Source organism: Pseudoliparis swirei, chromosome 2, assembly GCF_029220125.1.
Source record: "Pseudoliparis swirei isolate HS2019 ecotype Mariana Trench chromosome 2, NWPU_hadal_v1, whole genome shotgun sequence".
Taxonomy (NCBI): domain Eukaryota; kingdom Metazoa; phylum Chordata; class Actinopteri; order Perciformes; family Liparidae; genus Pseudoliparis; species Pseudoliparis swirei.
In genome coordinates, this window is record NC_079389.1 from 18,543,263 (window position 1) to 18,565,888 (window position 22,626).

A 22,626-nucleotide genomic window follows, 5' to 3' on the forward strand; every position below is an offset into this window, starting at 1 on the left:
TAACAACAACAACAACAACAACAACAATGACAAAGAGCCGCTTGTTCCTCAACTGAAACAATTGCCCATACATTTAATAATCCTTGATATGAAGTGTCTCTTTCACATCACATGATCCTATATTATTGATTATTGCTCCCCAGCTGCATCATGAGACCCTCCATCCTGGTCTCATGATGACTGGTCTGTGTGTGTGTGTGTGTGTGTGTGTGTATGTGTTTTAATCCAGCTCTGGTGGGGGTGTTGATTGCTGCATCAATTGCAAGCATATGTGTGTGTGTGTGGCTTGAGATTCCCTCTCTGCGCTGCACCGGCTGGAGTTTCCATGGGTGGCTTCCAATCATGATTAATGTTCCTTTATTTCTATTGTGTGTTGATGTGAGCGTGCCACGGGGTTGTTGCATGAGTGCAAGCATTTTATATCATGTTGGTTATTAATGTTTCGTTCTCTTATCTCTCTCTCTCTCTCTCCCAGAGCATGATTTCCTCCATCGTGAACAGTTCCTACTATGCCAACGTCTCCACTGTTAAATGCCAGGAGTTCGGTCGTTGGTACAAGAAGTATAAGAAAATCAAAGGTGAGTTCTCTGTCGTTTCTTAAGATGAGATAAGATGGGACTTCATTCATGTCGAGGGAAATTATCGAATAACAAACACAATGCCGAGATCATTTGTTGTGGGTTAATGGAATGAAAAGTTAGTTTTTAAGTTATTTAGCTCCTTTGTCAATAAACCAGCATGACATGTTTGGTATGTTTGGTATGTTTGGTATTGACCGTTTTCATTGCAATCTCAAGATTCAGATTGAATTCTTGTTTTTTAAAATTTGATCTTCAAAAAATCATTCTCAGAAAACCAGTCTTAGATTTAAAAAAAATGGGGTATGAGTTGTCTTTATAAGCGGGTTAGGAGGTCAAATGTAAACTAATACATTGTACCAGTATAGAGTTATGGAGGCCAGCAGTGACAGCTCTTGTTCATGATTGTAATCCAGGGGTCGCAGCATGATTCCTTTTTCTGGACTTCTCTCTGATATTTTAGAAATATTGTACAAATTTACCTCAACAAACCACCAAAAAAACTAAAAAACATTTCTACTGAACCGAAAACAACTGTTAACAATGCAGCTGCGCTTTAGATGATTTGCACCATCTCAAAAAAACATCTCTGAACTACGCTGACGGCCGAGAAACCACAATATGTGATTGGTCAACTTGAGTTGCTCGTTGTCTTCTCCCACAAGCTAATGACGTCGGTGGAGATAGTTGATACATTAGGACGTTGAAGATCTCTCTCTCTCTCTCTCTCTCTCTCTCTCTCTCTCCCTCAGTGAATGAATGAACATAAACACATGTTCGTTCCCTCCCCGCCCGGCTCTTGTTCACTAACAGCGGCGAGCCGCTGCGCACGCATTCGCTCTATATCATAACGTAAATAATAGAATGTAAACACATTTAGCGATATATTTCATCCGCGGTGGCTTGAGCACAAACGCTGCTGGGGTTTCTTCCAACGGGGGAAATCCAACACTGGATCGTAAATCACGACCAATGCTGGGGGTTTCTGTGCCTCTTTGCTTCACGGATAAATCCATCTTCAGACATGCAACCTGTGGTGAAGTGGAGAAGCCAAGAGGGCTTTGTACAGAAGGCTGACAACCACGGACCTTTCGTCGACATAAAAAATGGTCTTTTAAATTGACGAACATCACATGCATGGCTCATTTCAAATGGGATGAAAAAAATCATTTTTCTTCTGTAAATATGATTTCACCTCTCAAAAAGGCTCACTGCTCTCTGATTGGCTGTTACACCTGTGCCTCAGCGCTGGATGCAAACAGGGCCGCGCTGAGGTTATAAGAGTATTCTCTCGTCTTATAAATACCAAGACCTTCTCGTTCGTGTTGGCTTCAAAGTTCAACAACATCCGGACCCTCCTTCTCTGACTGACTTTCTGCGTGTGTCTTGTTGAGCAGTAGATTACCTGGAGAAGATGTGGTCCGGACGAGACGCTGCCGACATCAAAAGTAAGTCACCGGATCTTTCCGTGCTCGTGCGGCGGTGTTTGTCCGACCGCTCCTCACCGTCCCGTCTCCTCTGCAGTCGAGAGAGACAACATGGCGGACTTCTGCATGCTAGGCCAGAGGCCTCCTCCTCCTCCTCACCTGGCCGGCCTGGCCCAGCTCAGTCACCTGGGAGCCGGCGGCCCCCTCCTCAAGGGGGGCTCCGGGGATCTGCAGGCGCCCTCCCAGCCGCCTCAACAGCCTCCTCCGTCCCAGCAGCAGCAGCAGCAGCCCTCGCCACACGGCCCCCACCACCACAGCCCTCCTCTCCGCACGGGCCAGGGGCCTCATCCGCCGCCCCCGCCCGGCTCCATGCAGCCCCTACTGGGGCCAGGGGGGCTGCTCTCCCCTCAGCTCTCCCCGCAGCTGGTGCGCCAACAGCTCGCCATGGCCCACCTCATCAACCAGCAGCTGGCCGTTAGCCGCCTGCTGGCCCATCAGCACCCGCAGGCCATCGGCCAGCAGTTCCTCAACCACCCGCCCATCCACCGGGGTTCGTCCAAAGCCGTCGGCGACCATCCCGGGAGCAACCCCTCGGCCGCCGAGGTCTCCTGCGAAATCTACCAGCAGGTCAGAGACGAGCTGAAGAGAGCTAGTGTCTCCCAGGCCGTGTTCGCCCGTGTGGCTTTCAACCGCACACAGGTAGGAATACAGGACAGACCGTGGTCAAGAAAGGGTTAGGAGGCAGTCTGGAAAGTGTACATGATAGAGAGAGAGAGAGGTGAAGCAAGGTGGGGTGTCCAGGATGAGAAAGGGTAGCTTCAGGTGGCATTAACAGGGATGGAGATAATCTGAATATTAATATTTATCGTCAGACTTCTCGGTCCCCAAAACATCTCAGGTGAGGAGAGGCAGTTTCCGTATTCGCGAGGAATAAATAGTAGCTGACGTCCCCGATGGGCCGATAATTCTTTTTTCACCCACCTTGCGGTATTTTTTCGGTGGGATTAGAGGAAGCGCGGCAGGGTAGCTCGCCGGGTCATTGAGTCTCCCTCCCCGCCCTCGCAGCAGCACAAACACCTGATGCACTCAGGCTGTGCTAAACTGGTTACCACACGCCCCATTAGATCAATGTAATGGAGGCGGCTCATAGACCTGTTGGTGTAGAGGCCAGGTGTGTTTTTAAGTGTGTGTGTGTGTGTGTGTGTCAGCATCCAACCCATGTGCTAGTACCGTTTAGCTAAGCTTCCTCGTTTTCAGTTTTTACCAACTGCTGAAGTATAGAAAGGACTTTTATCTGCCCAACATATTATGTTTTGCTTTGTACTTCTGACAATTTAAAATGAAATATTCCACTTTTTTATTGATATTGGACAGTTTATGTTACTTTACAGGTTAAAAGATTTACTTAGGAGACAGAAAGCGTATAGAATATGTTTTGTCGATTTCCTGCTTTTCCTTGAAAATATTGTTGTTATTGTGTATGTGTTTTGTTATAATGTTAAAGTTTGGACTGTTGGTTGGACAAAACAAACATTGTACAGTTGTCACTATATTTCACAATTTGTCTGAATTTTTACGAACCAATCAATCGATTGATGGAGAAAAGGATCAGCAGATTCATTATTAATGTCTTAATAGTTCAAAATAAGCCCCACATTATCCAACCAACAGCAAAAACCTGCTTTAACATTAATGCAATAATAAACTAATGATATAATATATGATAGTAGTAAAATGTTTCTAGTACTTTTACTTTACCTGTTGAATGTGTTTTTCACTTAAATACTTTACATACATTACCTTGATTATACTTTCACACTATAAATGTCTATGAAGGACTTTTATTGTAATGAGTGAAAATAAGCAAGGAATAGAATATATTTACTCATACTTCAAGAATATAAATTAACAATCTCATTGAAGAGCTAAAAATAGAACATGTATTTCCAGTCAGGCGAAGAAAACACAGTTTAAGTTGTTCGTCTGTGAATCAGGAACGTTTTTTTAGTGTTGAGTGAGACAGAAGTTCGGAGTGTAAATGTGTCTCCATGTCTTCTCTGTCCAGGGTTTGCTGTCGGAGATCCTGCGGAAGGAGGAGGACCCTCGCACGGCCTCGCAGTCGCTGCTGGTCAACCTGAAAGCGATGCAGAACTTCCTCAACCTGGCGGAGAGCGAGAGAGACCGGATCTACCAGGAGGAGAGGGAGCGCACCATGAACCCCACGGTCGGCCTCCCCGCCTCCAACTCCTCCAACCCCGGCCCCCCACGCCTCCCGCAGGTTGGTGCGCCCTGAAAGTCAGGGTTGAGTGTGTGGAGTTCGAAGGTCACAGTGACCTCTAAAAAACAAAATATTCGGCCATAACTCGAGAATTCATACGCTAATTGCGACACTTTCGCACAAATGTGAATGAAATTACGTTTTGGACAAACATGGATCTCAAACTGCAACATGACGGATTGGTGGAGGCATAAACTCGAGAGGCATCGTTAGCAACATTTTCAAAAACATGATCTGAAAGCGTTTAGATTACTTCAAAATCAAACATTTCAATTATTACTTCTCCTTTATTTTTAAATGGCGTCAGCCGCAAATTTCTAATTTCTTGTCTCTTTTTTCTCTTAAAAGATACAATTTATTTTTCAATGCAAGTCAAATGCATTTGGCATATTCTGAATTTACATTTAATCTACAATCAAAGATACAAATGGCAATAAAAAGGAATACAATTTGTGCATCATCATAAAAAAAACACCTTTAACAAAACTGACAACCTGAGAGGAGTGACTTTGATATAGAACGTATTCGGGCTTAATCCATGACAATGTAACTGCAACGTGATTTTTTAAATTAGTAACTTGTTTTTTGTAATCGCATTGATCCAGATAACATGTTACAACCCGACTCTGCATGTAGTCGGCGGTGCTGTGAGTGCATAGCTGAGATCGATGTGTAATGTGTGTGTGTGTGTGTGTGTGTGAATAGAAAGTGTGGGAGAGAGGCATGGAGGACCAGATAACCCCCGACACCTGGGCCTCCATCTGGAAGAACAAGACTAAAATCTCCAACTCGGTGAGTAATCTAGATCTTTAACTCGACTGCGGCGCTGCGTCCGGAAAACCTCGAACCACTTCCATTCATGAAGTAAAAAGCATCTTCAAAGCCTTCGTGGGCCACATTGTAAACATAAAGCACATTATGGAGCATTTGGACGTTTCTTCGCGTGTGCGCATAACAAACCAGCGATAAGACGTCCCCTCTGATGTCGCGGCAGATGCCTATTCATGGCTGTTGGTGAATCTGCGCGCTTTTCTTATTATGACTATGTAAAATAATCTCTGCATCGTTTACACTGAGGGAATGTAAACTGGCCGGTCCGTACGCGTCCCCGACTTCAAACACTGTGTACACAAGCTCTCCGAGAGCCAATGCATGTTCGTTCAAACAGAAACAACAAAGAAAGACAAAAGAGGAGGACTTAATGACTTTGATCTGTAAACATAATTCATGTGGGGACGTGCGCTGCAGATGTGCAGCCCGATGCTCGTGCGGGGAACACGGCACGTCTGTTCTCGGAGAGCTCGGCCCGATCGCGGGCCGATAACCTCTCGTCGTGCGTTTACACGCGGCGTAACGACACACACACACACACACACACACACGTGTCTCCTTATTGCGTTTCCTGTCATCCGAATTTATCCGATCTCCTTGTTAACGTCAACCATTCAAAGCCCCTTTTTTTGTGGGTCGGGGGTCAGGGGGGCACAATGAATCACACATATAAATGTGATTAAAAACGTATTTATATGGAAGATGTATGTGGTAGTATATATAAATATATTTTGTTTTTTATTTTGTTTGTTGTTTTTTCTTTATTTTATATAAATTTTCTGATTCATTTTGATTTCAATTCAGGATAGGAATTTATAAGCATTTTTTGCTTCTACCTATACCTTTTCAGTCTTTCTCTTTTGTATATTAAATAGAATAATATTGTATTGTATTTGATTTGAATGACTGAATAAAATACACAAACAAACAAACGTCATCACGTGGATGCTCTCTCTGCAGCCAAAGCCGCCGGGCCCCGCCTGCGACCTCCCGCTGAAGCTGGAGTCGCTGGTCAACATCACGTTGGGAATCTACGACGAAATCCAGCAGGAGATGAAGAGAGCCAAAGTGTCCCAAGCGCTGTTCGCCAAGGTGGCCGCCAACAAGAGCCAGGTGAGGAACGACAGAGCATTTTTTTTTGCCCCGCCCACACACACGGCAGGTCGAGACGGTTAAACGGCGTGAAAACCACAAAACCCGCCGCGTCCAGAGCCAAAGCTCTCGACTGCAGAGGAGCTGGAGCGCTGCCACGCGGTGCGCAGTCAGTCATCGGCCGGACCGGCCGTCACTCGGCTCGCGATTGGTTTGTTTTCTCAGAGCTCTGAAAACATGATGGACTGCAGTGCTGGAGTACATTTAATGAATACTTTCCCCCTCTAATTTCTCAAGAATTTATATGAACTGTGTTCTTGTCGTTTATCCAAATACTTTTTACATTTATCATTTCCCTGCTCGTTAATATATTTTTTATTTTGTTAGCTCCATAATATCCATTCACAGTCCCCTCCATACCCAATAGGGTGGATTAATTGATTGATTGGCTAATTTATGATTCGATTCGTCTTTTTAATACATTTCCAGAAAAATAAGAAGGAATTCAAATGATGATATAAAAGAACCTACATGATCCTCAGAGACCTTTCTGTTTTTTTACTTATTTTTTCCCCCACATGTGTATTAGTGGAGCGGTTCGGTTCCCGGGCTCCACCATCCTGCATGTGAAAGTCCTTCGGCAAGATACCGAACCCCAAAATAGCTCCCGAAACTTCACAGCCCTTGTAATATATTAGCAATAGCTCCATGACGCCACGGTTTGTAGATATACAAACGCTGACTTATTCCCGAAGCACACGCCAATCCCACACGCTCCCTAAATGTGCACATAGTTTACTCTCCTCCGGCCAGAGGAGAAGGTCGGCTGTGTCAGGAAACGAGGACTCAATTAGAGAAGAACCCTCTCCCATCCTAAATGTATTTAAATAAAAAGAGAGCACAACGCAACTAAATCCCCTCCTTTATGGATGCGGTCCACTGGAACATGTGGCTTTGTGTCACCAGGTGCCAGCGTGAGAAAAGGTCATGGTGTGGAGACGTATATGCATCGCGGCTACAGTACTCGCATGCTTGTTTGTGTGCAGTCGGCGAGCTCCCCCAGGTTGGTGGGTCTGGGGGTCACGGCTCAGTGCGCCCATCTGCTGCAGCTGGCCGCGAGGACCGAGAGGGAGGAGCAGGGAGACGATCGGGCTATTAGCGGCGCATGCTGCCCGAGGTGGCTGGTTGAACACAACAGCTGGTGTCACAAACTGAACCAGTCTAGCAGATATAATTGAATCTTCTCCACCTCCCCCTCTCCATCTCCCCCTCCTACACTTACCTCTGCACATTTCCAGCTTCTTCCAACTCTCTTTTTCCTCCTCACACGCTCACATTTGTTCTGTGTTTGTTGTTTCCCCTTCCTGTATATCTTTATATTTTAACTTTCTCTCATGTTCTCCTTCATCATCATCATCATCATTCTCCTTCATCATCATCATCATCCTCCTTCTTCTTCTAATTTATCATCTTCTTCTTCTTCTTCTTTATCATCTTTTTCTCCATCTTCTTTTTCTTCTTTATCATCATCATCTTCTTCTTCTACTTCTTCTTCTTCTTCTTATTTATCATCTTCTTTATCATCTTCTACTTCTTCTTCTTATTTATCTTCTTCTTCTTTATCATCTTTTTCTCCATCTTCTTTTTCTTCTTTATCATCTTCTTCTTCTTCTCCTTCTTCTTCACCCAGTGTCAATGCTAGCAGGTGAGAGTTGTTGATTCTTGGGCTCCACACCTGGAGAACGACAATTAAATGGCTCATAAAAACAGGGCGTACAAGGGTGGTGCGCTACGATCATCTTTCAGGGGCAACAGAACCCCCTTTTCTGTAAAAATCTGCTTTAAAAGACAGAATAGTCTGACAAGTACACGTGATTGATACTATTCTCATAACCTTACAGTCAAATTAAAGCTACAGTTGGCCGCATGTTAGCTTAGCATAAAGACGAGGCGGCAACTTCTGGATATGAAGAGAGAAGTCAATGCAGAAGTGTCAGAACTTGCATACTTTCTACTGGTTTAATAAAAGAAGTCGGATTGTATCGACGTCCATAGAAAGTTACTCTACTTCTCTCTTGATGTATTCCCTCAGTAAACATGAGTTTATGTCTCTAGTTACAAGTCTTCTTCTATACAGCATGATGTTCACTTGGTAAATGATGGTCCATTTACAGGACTGTCTCAGAAAATTAGAATATTGTGATAAAGTTCTTTATTTTCTGTAATGCAATTAAAAAAACAATAATGTCATGCATTCTGGATTCATTACAAATCAACTGAAATATTGCAAGCCTTTTATTCTTTTAATATTGCTGATTATGGCTTACCTCTTCAACTAGCACTCAACGGGTCGCATGCCCCCTTGAGAGTTTAAACCGCCGCGCGCGACACTAGCACTTCGCCCCCCCCGTCCTTCCGGCTCGCGCGCGCGCACACCTCCCCCGTCAACAATCCTTCTCGGCTCGCGCGCTCTCACTAGCACCTCCCCGTCAACAACTCATCAATATTCTGTGCGGCCCTCACACCCCCTGTGATTTTCTTATTTGGCCCACTTGCTACTGAAGTTGAATAGCCCTGGCTTACAGCTTAAGAAAACTCAAATATCCTATTTCTAAATATTAGAATATCATGAAAAAGTATACTAGTAGGGTATTAAACAAATCACTTGAATCGTCTAATTAACTCGAAACACCTGGAAACACATTTTCAAATGTTTGATTTTGTTTTGCTGTTATAAATCTTTTTTTTTACTTGGTCTGAGGAAATATTCAAATTTTATGAGATAGGATTTTAGAGTTTTCTTAAGCTGTAAGCCATAATCAGCAATATTAAAAGAATAAAAGGCTTGCAATATTTCAGTTGATTTGTAATGAATCCAGAATGCATGACATTTTTGTTTTTTTAATTGCATTACAGAAAATAAAGAACTTTATCACAATATTCTAATTTTCTGAGACAGTCCTGTAGAGCAAAATACACATGGTTTAGAGGAGGGCTACCTTGTGATTCGTAAACATCATCTATACTACAGCGCCAGTCCTCAACAGTGAAACTATGGTCACTTTTGTTATCTGGTTGCAAGAAAAATCAAGATGGCGACGGTCAAAAGGCCCAACTCGAGGTTTCAAAATCGCACGACTACATACTCTTCATCTTATAAATATATATCTTCACTTGCAATATCATATATGTATTAGTGAGTTGCACCCTTGGACAGATCCAGGCTAGCTGTTTCCCTCCGTTTCCAGTCTTTATGCTAAGCTAAGCTCGCTGCCTGTCACCTTCTACTTACTGTCACGGGAGACGGAAAATGGAAGTATTCCTCCATCTGCTGGTCTCTGATTAACCCCGCCTTCTTTCTCCAGGGCTGGCTGTGTGAGCTGCTCCGGTGGAAGGAGAACCCCAGCCCGGAGAACCGCACCCTGTGGGAGAACCTGTGCACCATCCGGCGGTTTCTGGCGCTGCCGCAGACCGACAGAGACCTGGCGTACGAGGAGGAGTCCAGACACCATTACTCGGAGAGGATGCACACCGTCCTCCACCTGCCGCAGGACACACAGGTAAGAACCGCGTGCGTTGACAGCTGACGTCCACACGCACCTCATATCTCCGTTTCCAGATGTTTGTAACACCTGGCATCAAAACGCACCTCTGGTTGGCGCATTGAAAACCGACTTCCTGCACGTCACCTCATCTCACAATATTTACATCTGTTGTACGAAGACTGTAAACACCTTTTCCTGCTTCACCACCATATACAGAAAACCAGATCTTCCCGGATCCTGTTTTTCATTTTGGGTCAGTGTGCCAAACACAAATAAATACATCTGCCCAATACCTGAAGCAAAACCACACAGACAGGCTAGCTGTTTCCCTCTGTTTCCAGTCTCTGTGCTGAGCTAACCATACCATCTGTTGTCTGTGGCCTTTTATTTTATAATAAGACCATTCTCCCCGTCACACAAACATAAGCATATACAGCACAACATAGACTAGTATTAGTATGCAAATATACTCGCATTACAAAAAGCAGATGTACTAATGATGCATTAATATCACTTGCTGAGCAGTAAAAAGTTCAATATTTACTGAACTGTCGTGGAGTAAAAGTATAAAGTAGCAGAAAAATAGACAAACAAAGTAAAGTCACTCAAAATTATACGTTCTGTACTTCAATAAATGTACTCGGTTATTTCCAACACGGCCCATGACAGCAACAGATACAAGTCGTAAAATTCCAGGAAACAAAACAAAAACAAAATCCTGATATTCATTATGGGATCCACCGTTTGATCTGTGTGTGTGTGTGTGTGTGTGTGTGTGTGTGTGTGTGTGTGTGTGTGTGTGTGTGCCCCAGTGGAATGAAGAGTAAACAGTGTTGCTGGGTGGTGTGGCGCTGGAGGAAATGCCCCATTAGTTTGTGAGGAGGGAGGCAGAGATCGATGCAGGAAACACGGTGACGTGTCGTCTTCTGTCGTTACTGTGACCCTCCCACTCTGAGACACACACACACACACACACACACACACACTAAACCCTGTCTGTCTGTTTGAACGACTCTGGCGTATAGATTGTACCTTATCTGCTGTTGATTTTAAGTAGCAGACGACACAAAAATATCACTTAAGACGACACAAAGAAAACATATTTTCTTGTAGAGGTTTTATTTACACACACACACACATACAGACACACACACACACAGCCTATTTTAGGGATCAAACTGTTGGTACTTTTGCAGTTAATAGCAACTTGATTCAACATCTCTGACTTCGGCAGACACTGATCCTTACTTGGACTTATTTAAACCTCGAACATGAACAACTTCACAACTTTTCACATCACATTTATAATAAACATTTTATGACATATTGTACAATGCCAAACTCTGTCTTCTGATATATGTGATGATACACATAAAGTGCAATAACAGCAATAGATTTGACCTCGACCTTGGCTCCCAGCACGGAAATAGTCCAACGTATACTATATACTACTTTTGTTACAAGTCATTTTGGATAAAACAAACGTGATAAAACACATTTAACTCGTGAGCAGGTACATATGCAGTCTTCATCTCTCGAGTTGTATTGAGCTTCTCATTATTTGCAAGAAAGCAAAGAGGCATCACACCCCCCCCCCACCCACACACACACACACACACAGAAAAAGTAAAGTAAAGTCCAAAACAAAAACAGCTGAAAATGACTGCACTGTAGAGAGGTCAAAGGTCAGGATCTGCTCTCTAAACTGAATGCACTGGTTTCTCCCCCCCCCCCCCCCAGGTCCTCTGAGAGATCGTCTGTCTAACCACCAGCCCCCTCCCCCCCCCCTGCCCCCCCTCAATGCACAGCTATTATATCCCACATATAACACATATGCCATAAATCAAAAACATGCCTCTCATTTAGCATCTCAACACGAGATGCTATGGGGCCGTCGTGCAAATGTTTCTCTCTCTTTCCATCCGGAGCTCTGTGTTTAAAAGAAAAGGGGGGGGGGGGCTAAAGGGAAGACTGTGAGGAAGCGGTGGTGTCACCGATAATTCATTCCTCCGCTCCTCTCCCACTCTCAGCATTGACTAACAATATAGAATCCCTCATGACGCCCATGTTGTAACCCCCCCACCCCAAACACCGCTCCCCCCCCCCACCACCCCGAGAGAGACTCTGCAGATGAGCTGTGGTGAAACATTTGTGATTTATTCATGTGAAATGAGGTGCGCTGCTGTCTTCAGTCTCAGATGAAGCCCCACCCCCCACACCCCCCACCGCCATCACCACCAAACCAAACCACAGGCTCCAGTCAGCCTGCCACCACAGACCACACGTGTGTCCCATCTGCCACACATTGCCTCTCGCATTGATGGTCGGTACCGTGAGCCCCCCCCCCCCTCCCTCCCTCTGTGTCGTGGACAGCCAGGCGCTCTTTCAAAAGCCCGAGCGACCGACCACAGACATCGCATGAAAAATGAATGCGGCGCCGAGGCCGGAACTGGATGTACAGGAGCGTGAGCCATTCCCCTGCATCCCGGGAGGTCTCTGACCCGGTGTCTATTAAGTCTGCAGGTGCTGCGTGTGTGTGTGTGTGTGTGTGTGTGTGCATCACATTTCTCCGTGACTGACACGGTCCTGGTGCTCTGCTCCACAGCTCTTATTCATACGGCTTCAGCAGTTAAGTGCGTCCCACAGCTAATTTGGCAGAGTCTGCCCTTATAAATAATTTCTTTATTGTTTTTGCTAAATTGATTTCTGCCGCAAGTCAAGGGGTTGTTTATGTGTGTGTGTGTGTGTGTGTGACCGCTCACCGAGGCTGAGACCCCATGAGTGGTGGACTAGAACAAGATGTAACAACCACTGCGCCCTTCCTCCTCCTCCTCCTCCTCCTCATACAATAATATATTTCCTATTTATTTGCAAACAGATAATAATAACAAAGTTGAAAGATGTAATTTATCCTTTTTGGGATATTTTAAATTATGCCAGCGCTCTAATCCTTCAGAAGCATTTTTATTGACATTTAAGGAAAAACTAATAAACTGTGATGAAGGTCGTCATCCTGCTGCAAAATTATACCGTGACGTAGATTTTAGGCTGCGCTGGCCAGCCCTACTCAAAAACCTGCGAAATTCCCCATAATGCAACCCGATAGTCTCTCTTTTCCCAAAGTGGAAAAGAGAGACTCCACTCGGTGAATTGGTGACGCCAGCGGAGAAGCGCTTCCCATGAAGAGTAAATTAATTTGGCCCCTCTTATGATTTATGAATGATGGCTGCATTACATTTAGCTGCTTTTGTATTAGGGCAGTGACACACACACACACACACACACACACACACACTCGCGCAAAGTTCAGCAAAGGTCAAAACATCTGCCGTGAGCTTTGACTATATGTACATATAATATGTGTACTGTATGTATATATAATATACTGTATGTATATATACTATGTATACTGTATGTATATATAATATGTATACTGGATGTAAATATAATATGTGTACTGTATATGTATGTATATATAATATGTGTACTGTATATGTATGTATATATAATATGTGTACTGTATGTACATATAATATGTGTACTGTATATGTATACTGTATGTATATATAATATGTGTACTGTATATGTATGTATATATAATATGTGTACTGTATGTACATATAATATATGTACTGTATATGTATACTGTATGTATATATAATATGTATACTGGATGTAAATATAATATGTGTACTGTATACTGTATGTATATATAATATGTATACTGTATGTACATATAATATGTGTACTGTATATGTATGTACATATAATATGTGTACTGTATGTACATATAATATGTGTACTGTATATGTATGTACATATAATATGTGTACTGTATGTACATATAATATGTGTACTGTATGTACATATAATATGTATACTGTATGTACATATAATATGTGTACTGTATATGTATATGTATGTACATGTGATATGTGTACTGTGTACTTTATGGGTGGGTGGGGTCAACACTACTCTTTTGCTGCCCTCTGGATCCAGTGAGTCGGACGAGCACATTGTTGGTTTTGGTCTTTTTTGTTTGGATTTGTTAATAATGAGAAACATTTATAACACGGCCAACCTTTGAAGATTAAGTCATTACAAATGTGATCCAAACCAGAGCAACGCAGCGCTGATTAACGACAGAGAACGTTAATGAAATACAACACTCCAGCACTCCATGTGTTTTTGTAGACGAACAGTCGGGCCAGAACAACGTCACGAACCGGGTCGGAGCGTCAAAGACTCACCGCGGCTCAACCGTCGTATCAAATTAATTATCAATAGGAAAATGGATCGGAGGCCATGAAACGTGAAGTTCGTCCTCTCTGTCTGATGTTTGGGGAGTCTGTCGGTGCTTCGACTATTTGTGAGTATTCATCCACTCACTTCGAGAGGAAGTAGCCGCCTGTCTCTCTCTCTCTCCTTCTGTCTGTCTCTCGCCCCCTCCGGTCTTCAGGGTGGAGTTTGGGCTTTTTTGGCAAACCACAATTAAGTTAATTGTTTAATTGCAGATAAGTGGAATGAATACCACACACAGTTTGAATGAGAAAAAAAGAAGCATGCATGCACATACACATATATGACGACACACGCACACTCACACTCACAGCTATCCTCAAAAATATTACGTGAAAATGAATCATTATTTTTACAAAAAAGGAAATGTGCAGTGACTCATTAACTCCATGAGCCTGGATCCAGTCCTCATGGATCGCAACCACACACTCAAATACAATACTTAAAATAAAGAGTGAGAGACACACACACACACACACACACACACTTGTCAAACAATACAAGAGTGAGAGACAGAGACACTTAATCTAATACAAGAGTGAGACGGACAAACCTATTCAAATACAAGAGTGAGAGACAGACAGACAGAAAGTTGCTTCAATGCAAGAGTGAGATAAAGAGAAAATAACAAGAACACAGAAAGGTGAAGTCATGCACAAAACTAACAGAACAGTGTTTTTTCCCTTCATAACATATTTATCTCTGTGTTAATGGTCTCTCTGGTGGTCCTACACTACCCCCCCGAGAGAGAGAGAGAGAGAGAGAGAGAGAGAGAGAGAGAGAGAGAGAGAGAGAGAGAGAGAGAGAGAGAGAGAGAGAGAGAGAGAGAGAGAGAGAGAGAGAGAGAGAGAGAGAGAGAGAGAGAGAGAGAGAGAGAGAGAGAGAGAGAGAGAGAGAGAGAGAGAGAGAGAGAGAGAGAGAGAGATCAGAGAATAATTACAATCCTCAGTGTGATTTGTCATTTTAAACACCAGTGGTTCAACAAATAAATCAGTTGCTTTACTTTAGTTAAAAGTAATACCACGACTAAAAGTCCTGCGTTAAGAACGTTACTGCTAATAGTAATTATGCATTAACAAATGTCCCTTTTGGTATATATTGTATAAATATAACTGAATTATTACCATTTCATATATTAGATGAATACATTTTGTCAATAACATTTTTATGTTAAGTTAACTATGACTGTCCAATAAATATAGTGGACGAATAAGCAAGTATGTTTGTGTGTTTCACTGAGTAACTCGCAGACCGTCCTCATCGGGAGACCGTCCTCGTTGGTTTTCCGTCGCCGTGGTTACGGCGCCTCTCGCGTGACTCGTGAACTTCGTCAAGGCGGAGCAGGAAGCCGCTCCGGCCGTCCGAGCTCCGGTTTGTTCGTGGGTCGACTGCAGAACTTCTGGAGACCTTTTGCTCTCGTGTTGTCCTGCAACTACGACCGTGACCTTTCCATGACCTCTACCGAGAGGTTGAACCCAAACCGGCGTCTTTCCTGAGGTGCAACCAAGTCGCTTTTTAATCCCCAAACCTTCGGGCTTGTCGTGCTGATGGTCGTGACTAACAACCTTTTTTATTTTTTGTATTATTTAGTCTGGAGGAGGCGGTTGGGTCACATTTCTGTGTAATTGTAACTCTAACCTCCACGACATGTGACTAAGACTCACTGGTTTTCATTTTCTTTTGAAAATCATATTTACAGAAAGGAGCAGATCAGTTGAATGACTTTCAGGATTTCGTGCTCCACAAAGTTAAACAATAAGGAGACACCGCTCACCCTCGAGTCCTCTTGCAACACCGAGTGCTCAGAAGGTTCTTCCAGTAAATCAAACGATCAGCTGTGCACCAGGGTGCATAGTTAGTACAGTTTATTACACAATAATGAGCCTAAATTCACTGACATTGATCTTCTAAAATCCAATTTCTGCCCATTCCCATATTTTGTTTATATATACAGACCATAATAAGTCTCACTTTAACTAATGCCTGTTTAGAAGTCTGTCAATCAGTACGCAACATATATGGTTTATTACAGGTGGTAGAGGTCAAAGAGCAGAGGGGGGAAATAGGCACGGGAGGTGGAGGCAGCCTCGACTGAAGGTGTAGACGGTTTGGGAGCTTCGACGGGACGGAGGTGAGAAGGAGTTGAGGGGAGGTGGAGGATGTGGAGCTCCTGGCATCCACCAGTTCAGGGCTAATTTGGATGTGGAGTCATGTTGGCTTGGCTGAGGCCCACTTCATTAGTGTCCTGATGCATTAGACCTGAGGGGAGGGAGGAGAAAGCACAGAAGAAGAGAAGGAAAAGACACGAAAGGGAGGAAGGAACCCAAAAAAACAGAACAAACTGAGGAGAAGAATGCAAGGACAGAGGAGACAAAGGAGAGACGAACCCTGAAGGAGACGACCGACCTCGTGCGTCGCTAAAATCATCATTAGTGCATGAGGGAGACCAGACTCCCCATTGTGTGTGTGTGTGTGTGTGTGTGTGTGTGTGTGTGTGTGGTGATTGATCCAATAGAAACAGCGATGGTCTGTGGGCGGAGCCGGGGAGACAGTTTTTCCCAATGCCGCCATTATTTACCCACAATTCCGTCATGAAGTGTGTCGGCAGGGTTGCGTGGGAGACGTGTGTCTGTGTGGTCCTCGTTAGGGCGGAGGGTTCTCCTCTATCCGTCTGTATTTGAGTCTGTGTCCCTCGCTCAATCTCTGACAACATTGCGCGTGGAAGAAACAGAAGATTTTCGGGAGGGAGAGATGAAGAAATGACCAAAAAAGAGGGGAAAAAACGTCCTGAATTCCTGTAAATTGGTCATCTCTCACTCCCTCTCTCCCTCCCTCTCTCTCTCTCTCACTCCCTCTCTCACTCCCTCTCTCCCTCCCTCTCTCCCTCCGTCCCTCTCTCCTTCACTCCCTCACTCCCTCCCTCTCTCCCTCCATCCCTCTCTCCTTCACTCCCTCTCTCCCTCCCTCCCTCTCTCCTTCACTCCCTCCCTCCCTCTCTCCCTCCCTCTCTCCTTCACTCCCTCTCTCCCTCACTCTCTCTCCTTCCCTCTCTCTCTCTCTCACTCCCTCTCTCTCTCACTCCCTCCCTCTCTCTCTCTCACTCCCTCTCTCACTCCCTCCCTCCCTCTCTCCTTCACTCCCTCCCTCCCTCTCACTCTCTCACTCCCTCTCTCTCTCTCTCACTCCCTCTCTCACTCCCTCTCTCACACCCTCCCTCTCTCCTTCACTCCCTCTCTCTCTCTCTCTCACTCCCTCTCTCCCTCCCTCTCTCACTCTCTCCCTCCCTCCCTCTCTCTCACTCCCTCTCTCACTCCCTCTCTCCCTCCCTCACTCCCTTCCTCCCCCTGAAGCGAATGAAATCGCAGCAATTTCATGGTCTGGCCTGCCCTGGAGTATTATTTAAGTAATACCCTGTTATTATTGAAGAGGAGGGAGAGAAAAGCGAATGACTATTATCTTTATGTGGGTCCTTTAATTTTAATGCACCACAGATTTATAGCTGGGCATTCCAGCGGGAAGGCCCCGCCCTGCTGCTAAAGCGAGCGGGCGGGACACGACCGCCACGATACGACCTCGTGACGAACAACAAGAGGCCTCACTTTCCCTCCCAACACTTCATCCTGTCACACACACACACACACACACACACACACACGCACTCATTATTTATCTTCGACTACATCTATAAATCTAAATTCTACGTGCAGTAATGTTCAAAATTCATAAAAGGCAAATACAGTACATCTGTAATGCTATAAAAAAAATAATTTACAGATGATTAATGTTTAGGATTAATTTATTCTATTTATTCTATTCATCAAATTGTGTCGATTTTAACGCATGTTATGCTGAAAGTGAAACATTTTAAATAAATAAGCCTGCCGTGTTTTACTCGCGTGCACCCTAACTTCTATAACTGAACACAACCGTGTTCATTTAATACATAAACGGTTGAAATGATTTTGGGAATCTTTTCCTCCGTTCATCACCTTCGCATTGAAAATGCGGAAGGTAAAGAATTATGTTTTGATCGCCGTGTATTTATTTATTTATTTCTATGCGTGTTACTCGCATAACTCAAAAAGTATTAAACCGAATCGCATGAAATTTGGTGGGATGATTGGTTATTATCCGGGGACCATTTGATTAGATTTTGGGATCGATCGGGTCAACGGTCAAGGTCATGAAAAGGTCAAAATCTTCTTTTTACCATAGCGCGGCCAATTTTTATCCAATTGGCATGCAACTAATGCCAAAATGTTCAGAACTCAATGCCCAATCTTGTGATTTATGAAGGTATGCGCTCTACCGAGTGCCCGTTCTAGTTTAGCATTTTTCCGTCTCTCGTTGAACCACGGCCGACGTGACAGACGCACTCTTTGCACTAATCCCAAACTGCCCCTCTGAGGCGTCGAGTGGTTGGTTGAATAGTTATTAAATGAGAGACTTCCTGGCAGACGGGTGGTTTACTCGCACGACTCTCCCACTCATCGGGTCAAAGGTCGAACTGGACCGGGCCGGTTGAATGCCGGCGCCGGTCATCAGACCGTGACGCTCCGTGAGCTGTGAAACACTTGTTCTCACCGTGAAGCAGCCCTGGCTACTGTGTGCTGGAGGGGGGGGGGGCAGGTTAGTGGTGGGGTGTTGCGTCATACTGCTGCTCAGTGAGCGTGTGCTTCCGCCTTGATCAGGGGTCACTGTGCCCCGTTAATCAATCAGCTGTTTTGTCTTTCTCGCCAGGCACTCCACAGGCCACCCCCGACCCCGATGAAGGAGCACCGGCTGTCTCCGATGCGCGAGGAGCAGTCGGCGTCCGCCCCGGCCAACGACGACGGGTCACAGAGCACGGGGCCGGGAGCCGGCGAGCGGACCGCCGGCTGCGGGAGCAACAAGAAGCCGCGATCGCGCACTAAGGTACGACGCGTCCTCCCCGCGCTCGTCGTCCGGACCCACGGCGGAGGGGGGGGGGGGGGGTTGTGCGGCGTTTCATCTGCGTTTCTCACGTTCTCCCTCCGTGTGCTCTAGATCTCCCTGGAGGCCTTGGGCATCCTGCAGAGCTTCATCCAGGACGTGGGCCTGTACCCGGACCAGGAGGCCATCCACACCTTGTCCGCGCAGCTCGACCTGCCCAAGCACACCATCATCAAGTTCTTCCAGAACCAGCGCTACCACGTCAAGCACCACGGCCGCCTCAAGGAGCTGGGCGAGGGCGCCGCGGCCAGCGGCGGCGTGGACGTCAGCGAGTACGGAGAGGAGGAGCTGCTCTCGGGCTCGGAGGACCCGGAGTCCGGCGAGGACGGCGCCGAGGAGCTCTACCAGTCGGCGGAGGGGAGCGGCGTGAGCGCCAAGCGGCCGCCGGCCTCCTGCGCCTCCAACTCCAGCCGGTCGTCCTCGGCCGGCAACAACTCTCCGGAGGAAGGCAAGGACAAAGGGCACGGCCGGCCCGGTGGCCCTCTGGCGCCCGGAGGCTCCTCCTCCTCCTCCAGTCCCCGAGAGCAGGCCGAATACCAGAGGTAGAGACCGACGGCCGGGGAGGAGAGGAGCGGGAGGGAGAGAGAGGGGGAGGAGAGAAGATAAAGGGGAGGGATCAAAGGAAGCGAGGAACTGGTCACGACGCCGAAAAAACACCCGGAGACACCTGTGAACACCTGACGGGTGGAGTGAGAATACCTCAGCGAGACGGAGGGTGGTGCAACTGTGAACGAAAAGCGGAGAAAGAAACCATTTAAAGAATCAATCGAGTCAATTAACAGGTAATCTATTGCTGCTCACGCCTCCCGATTTACAAAGCCCACACGAAATCCCCAAGCGTCGGCCAATCGCCGGATGAGACGCTCCGAGGAGGCGGGGTTTCACCGGAGCCCCGCCCGGTCACGTGAGACGGATTTCGGAGACCTCTCCGATCCTTTGAATCCTCAGGACACGCACACTGGTGTTGCCGACGCTGTCGCCCCCGACCTGAGGGGGTGTGTGTGTGTGTGTGTGGGGGGGCCCAGTCCTTCCTCGCGGCGGGAGAAATGTCCAGGAAGGGAAGGACGGAGCGGAGATCCAGCCGCCAAACAATCAGTCGCTCCTCCACTCGTCCTCTCTCCATCTCACTCCCTCCCCCCTTTTCCTCTCTCTAATTGGCGCCCACAGTCTTGTGTCTCACCACACCTACCCGCACTTAAACTTCACCAACCCTATTTATTGCTATCTTTATCCATGATTATTATTATCACTATTGTTGTTATTGTTGTTCTTATGGTTAGGTCTGCTGTCATCGCGTGCTATTTTTAGTTTTTTATTTCCATGGGGTTTTCAGAACTGGGCGTTGGTTTGGGAAACAAGAGACATTAGGAGCGCTCTGCCCTAAAAGAAGAAGAAGAAGAGGAGGAGGAGGGGGAAAGAAACATTTTAAAAAGAAGCAGTTACTGAGTGTTATTTGGTAAAGAAGAAAAAAAAGTCCCCCCATTTTTATAGGTCTGTTTCCCAAAAAATAGGTAAATGAGAGAAATAGTTAAGTGAGAAAGCAAAACTCAGTTGATGACAATCTACTTTTTTGAGCCATTAAAGAAATGTGGTTTGACTCTGGTCTTCACTTTTGATGTCTGTAAATACCCGACACACACGGGACAAATTGTTATTGATAAGCTTTTATTTTTGCGGAGTGACTTTAAAGTGTTTGAGCCAGTTTGGACTCTGTGAAATCAATTCATTTCATTTCATTGTGCCGGATTCAATCACAGTATTTAAAGAATTCAGGTTTTGTTTTTTTGGTTTGTTTTTGCTTGGTGTCAGTCGTGTACAAGTATACAGTATGTTGATTAGGAAACAAATTATATCGGAGAACGGATAGTGTCCACGTTGTTTGACTATCCAGATCGGCTGCTACACTTTTACTGACTGCTCCGATCGAGACGTACGATGCTTTTGTGCTTTTCTGTGTGACAGGAATCGGGGTCGGACACAAATGCAGCTCCAATGAAATATGAGTTCATCCAGCGTTGAAGTGAATTAAAATTTGTGAATCAAAAAAAAAGTCGTCTTGTTTTTATTTCAAAAATGTTTTCAATACATTTCATTTTTCTTCTCTCGTTAATCCTCACATACACACACTGTAACTCAGACATCCCATTAAAAGTCAAAATCTGTGAAAATGCAATGCAGAAAGAATTGGTATACAAAATATATTCATATATATAAACAACTATATGTATTAATAAAGATATATATTTATAAATATATATATGTATTCATAAAGATATATATTTATATATATATCTAAATAAAGATATATATAAATACATATATATGTATTCATAAAGATATATATTTATATAAATATATATATATTTAAAGATATATAAATATATATACATAAATAAATATATATGTATTTATAAAGATATGTATTTATATATATATATGTATTCATAAATATATTTATAAATAAATATGTATTCATAAAAATATATATACATAAATATATATGTTGTCATAAAGATATTTATATATAAATAAATATATACAGTATGCATTCATAAAGATATATATTGAGACATAAATTTATATATATGTATTTATAAAGAGATATATTTATATAAATAAATATATAAGTATTCATAAAGATTTATATTCATACACTAAATAAATATACTCACATAACAGATGAGCACTGTGGTATTTAGCCAAGGTAACTCAAACAGGAGGAACTCTGCATTTTGGTGGGGACTATTTCCAGCTGCAGATTTGATGCGTCACAGAGTATTTACAGTGTGTGGGATCCATTATAAAATAAACTTGCTTGTTTGTGTTTGTGTGTTCATCGTTGTAATGAATGAACATGTCACGCAACATCGTGGCTCATTTATGTGACTTTGACCAGTTCTGGACAACAACGGAGCTCTATAGCAGAGAGAGGTGAAGACTAGTGGAATTGTTTCGGTCCATCAAGTGCATTCACTCACGAGAAGAAAAATATTACATATCACCGGATGTGTTCTTTAACTAAAAAAAACAAAGCTACGGTTTAAAGCAGCAAACAATCTCAGTTTACAGGGCAAACTTTTTGCGGCTGAGCCTCCACTCCAACTCTCTTACTGGCTTTTTATTTCCTCTGTTTTTAAGTCATCGATTAACGGAACACATAAGAGAATTTAACCAACTAGCATTAGACCAACAGAACTATGAGGCGTCTCAATCCAGTTTAATACGTTGAATATTTTGTGAAACCTGCTCTCCACAGTGTGGTTCCCTTTGACTTTTGACTGTTTCCTGCTGGGTTTTCTGGTTAAATAATAACTTTTCAAATAAATATTGGACGAGCCTTTATCCCTATTATTCAAACTGGATCAGATTTCATGCGACCTGCATGAAAGGAAAACTCTCCTTCTGCCGAGGAGAGCCGATGAGAAAGTATCTTAAAACGGGAATTCCCACTACTGACCAGCAGGGGGCGACTCCTCTGGTTGTATAGAAGTCTATAGAAAATGACTCTACTCCTCTCTTGATTTATTCTCTCAGTAAACATTATGAACATGAGTTTATGGTCCCAATCTCTAGTTTCAAGTCTTCTCCAAAAGAGCATGATGTTC

At 44.3% G+C, this 22,626-nt stretch overlaps 1 protein-coding gene across 2 annotated transcripts in view; it reads left to right on the forward strand.

The window, feature by feature from the left end:
* Positions 1 to 21,060, forward strand: part of satb2 (SATB homeobox 2) — a 53,872-nt gene extending 32,812 nt beyond the window's left edge. Inside the window, exons 6-14 of one of the 2 annotated variants that reach the window (XM_056431507.1) lie at positions 476 to 578; positions 1,976 to 2,026; positions 2,103 to 2,704; positions 4,071 to 4,283; positions 4,989 to 5,075; positions 6,075 to 6,227; positions 9,572 to 9,766; positions 18,770 to 18,964; positions 19,076 to 21,060. In XM_056431507.1, coding sequence (XP_056287482.1) covers positions 476 to 578; positions 1,976 to 2,026; positions 2,103 to 2,704; positions 4,071 to 4,283; positions 4,989 to 5,075; positions 6,075 to 6,227; positions 9,572 to 9,766; positions 18,770 to 18,964; positions 19,076 to 19,567 — 2,091 coding nt within the window. In that variant the 3' untranslated portion in view covers positions 19,568 to 21,060. The remainder of the gene's footprint in view (positions 1 to 475; positions 579 to 1,975; positions 2,027 to 2,102; positions 2,705 to 4,070; positions 4,284 to 4,988; positions 5,076 to 6,074; positions 6,228 to 9,571; positions 9,767 to 18,769; positions 18,965 to 19,075) is intronic. The other variant, XM_056431517.1, reaches the window with a different exon arrangement.
* The last annotated feature ends 1,566 nt before the right edge of the window (positions 21,061 to 22,626 follow it).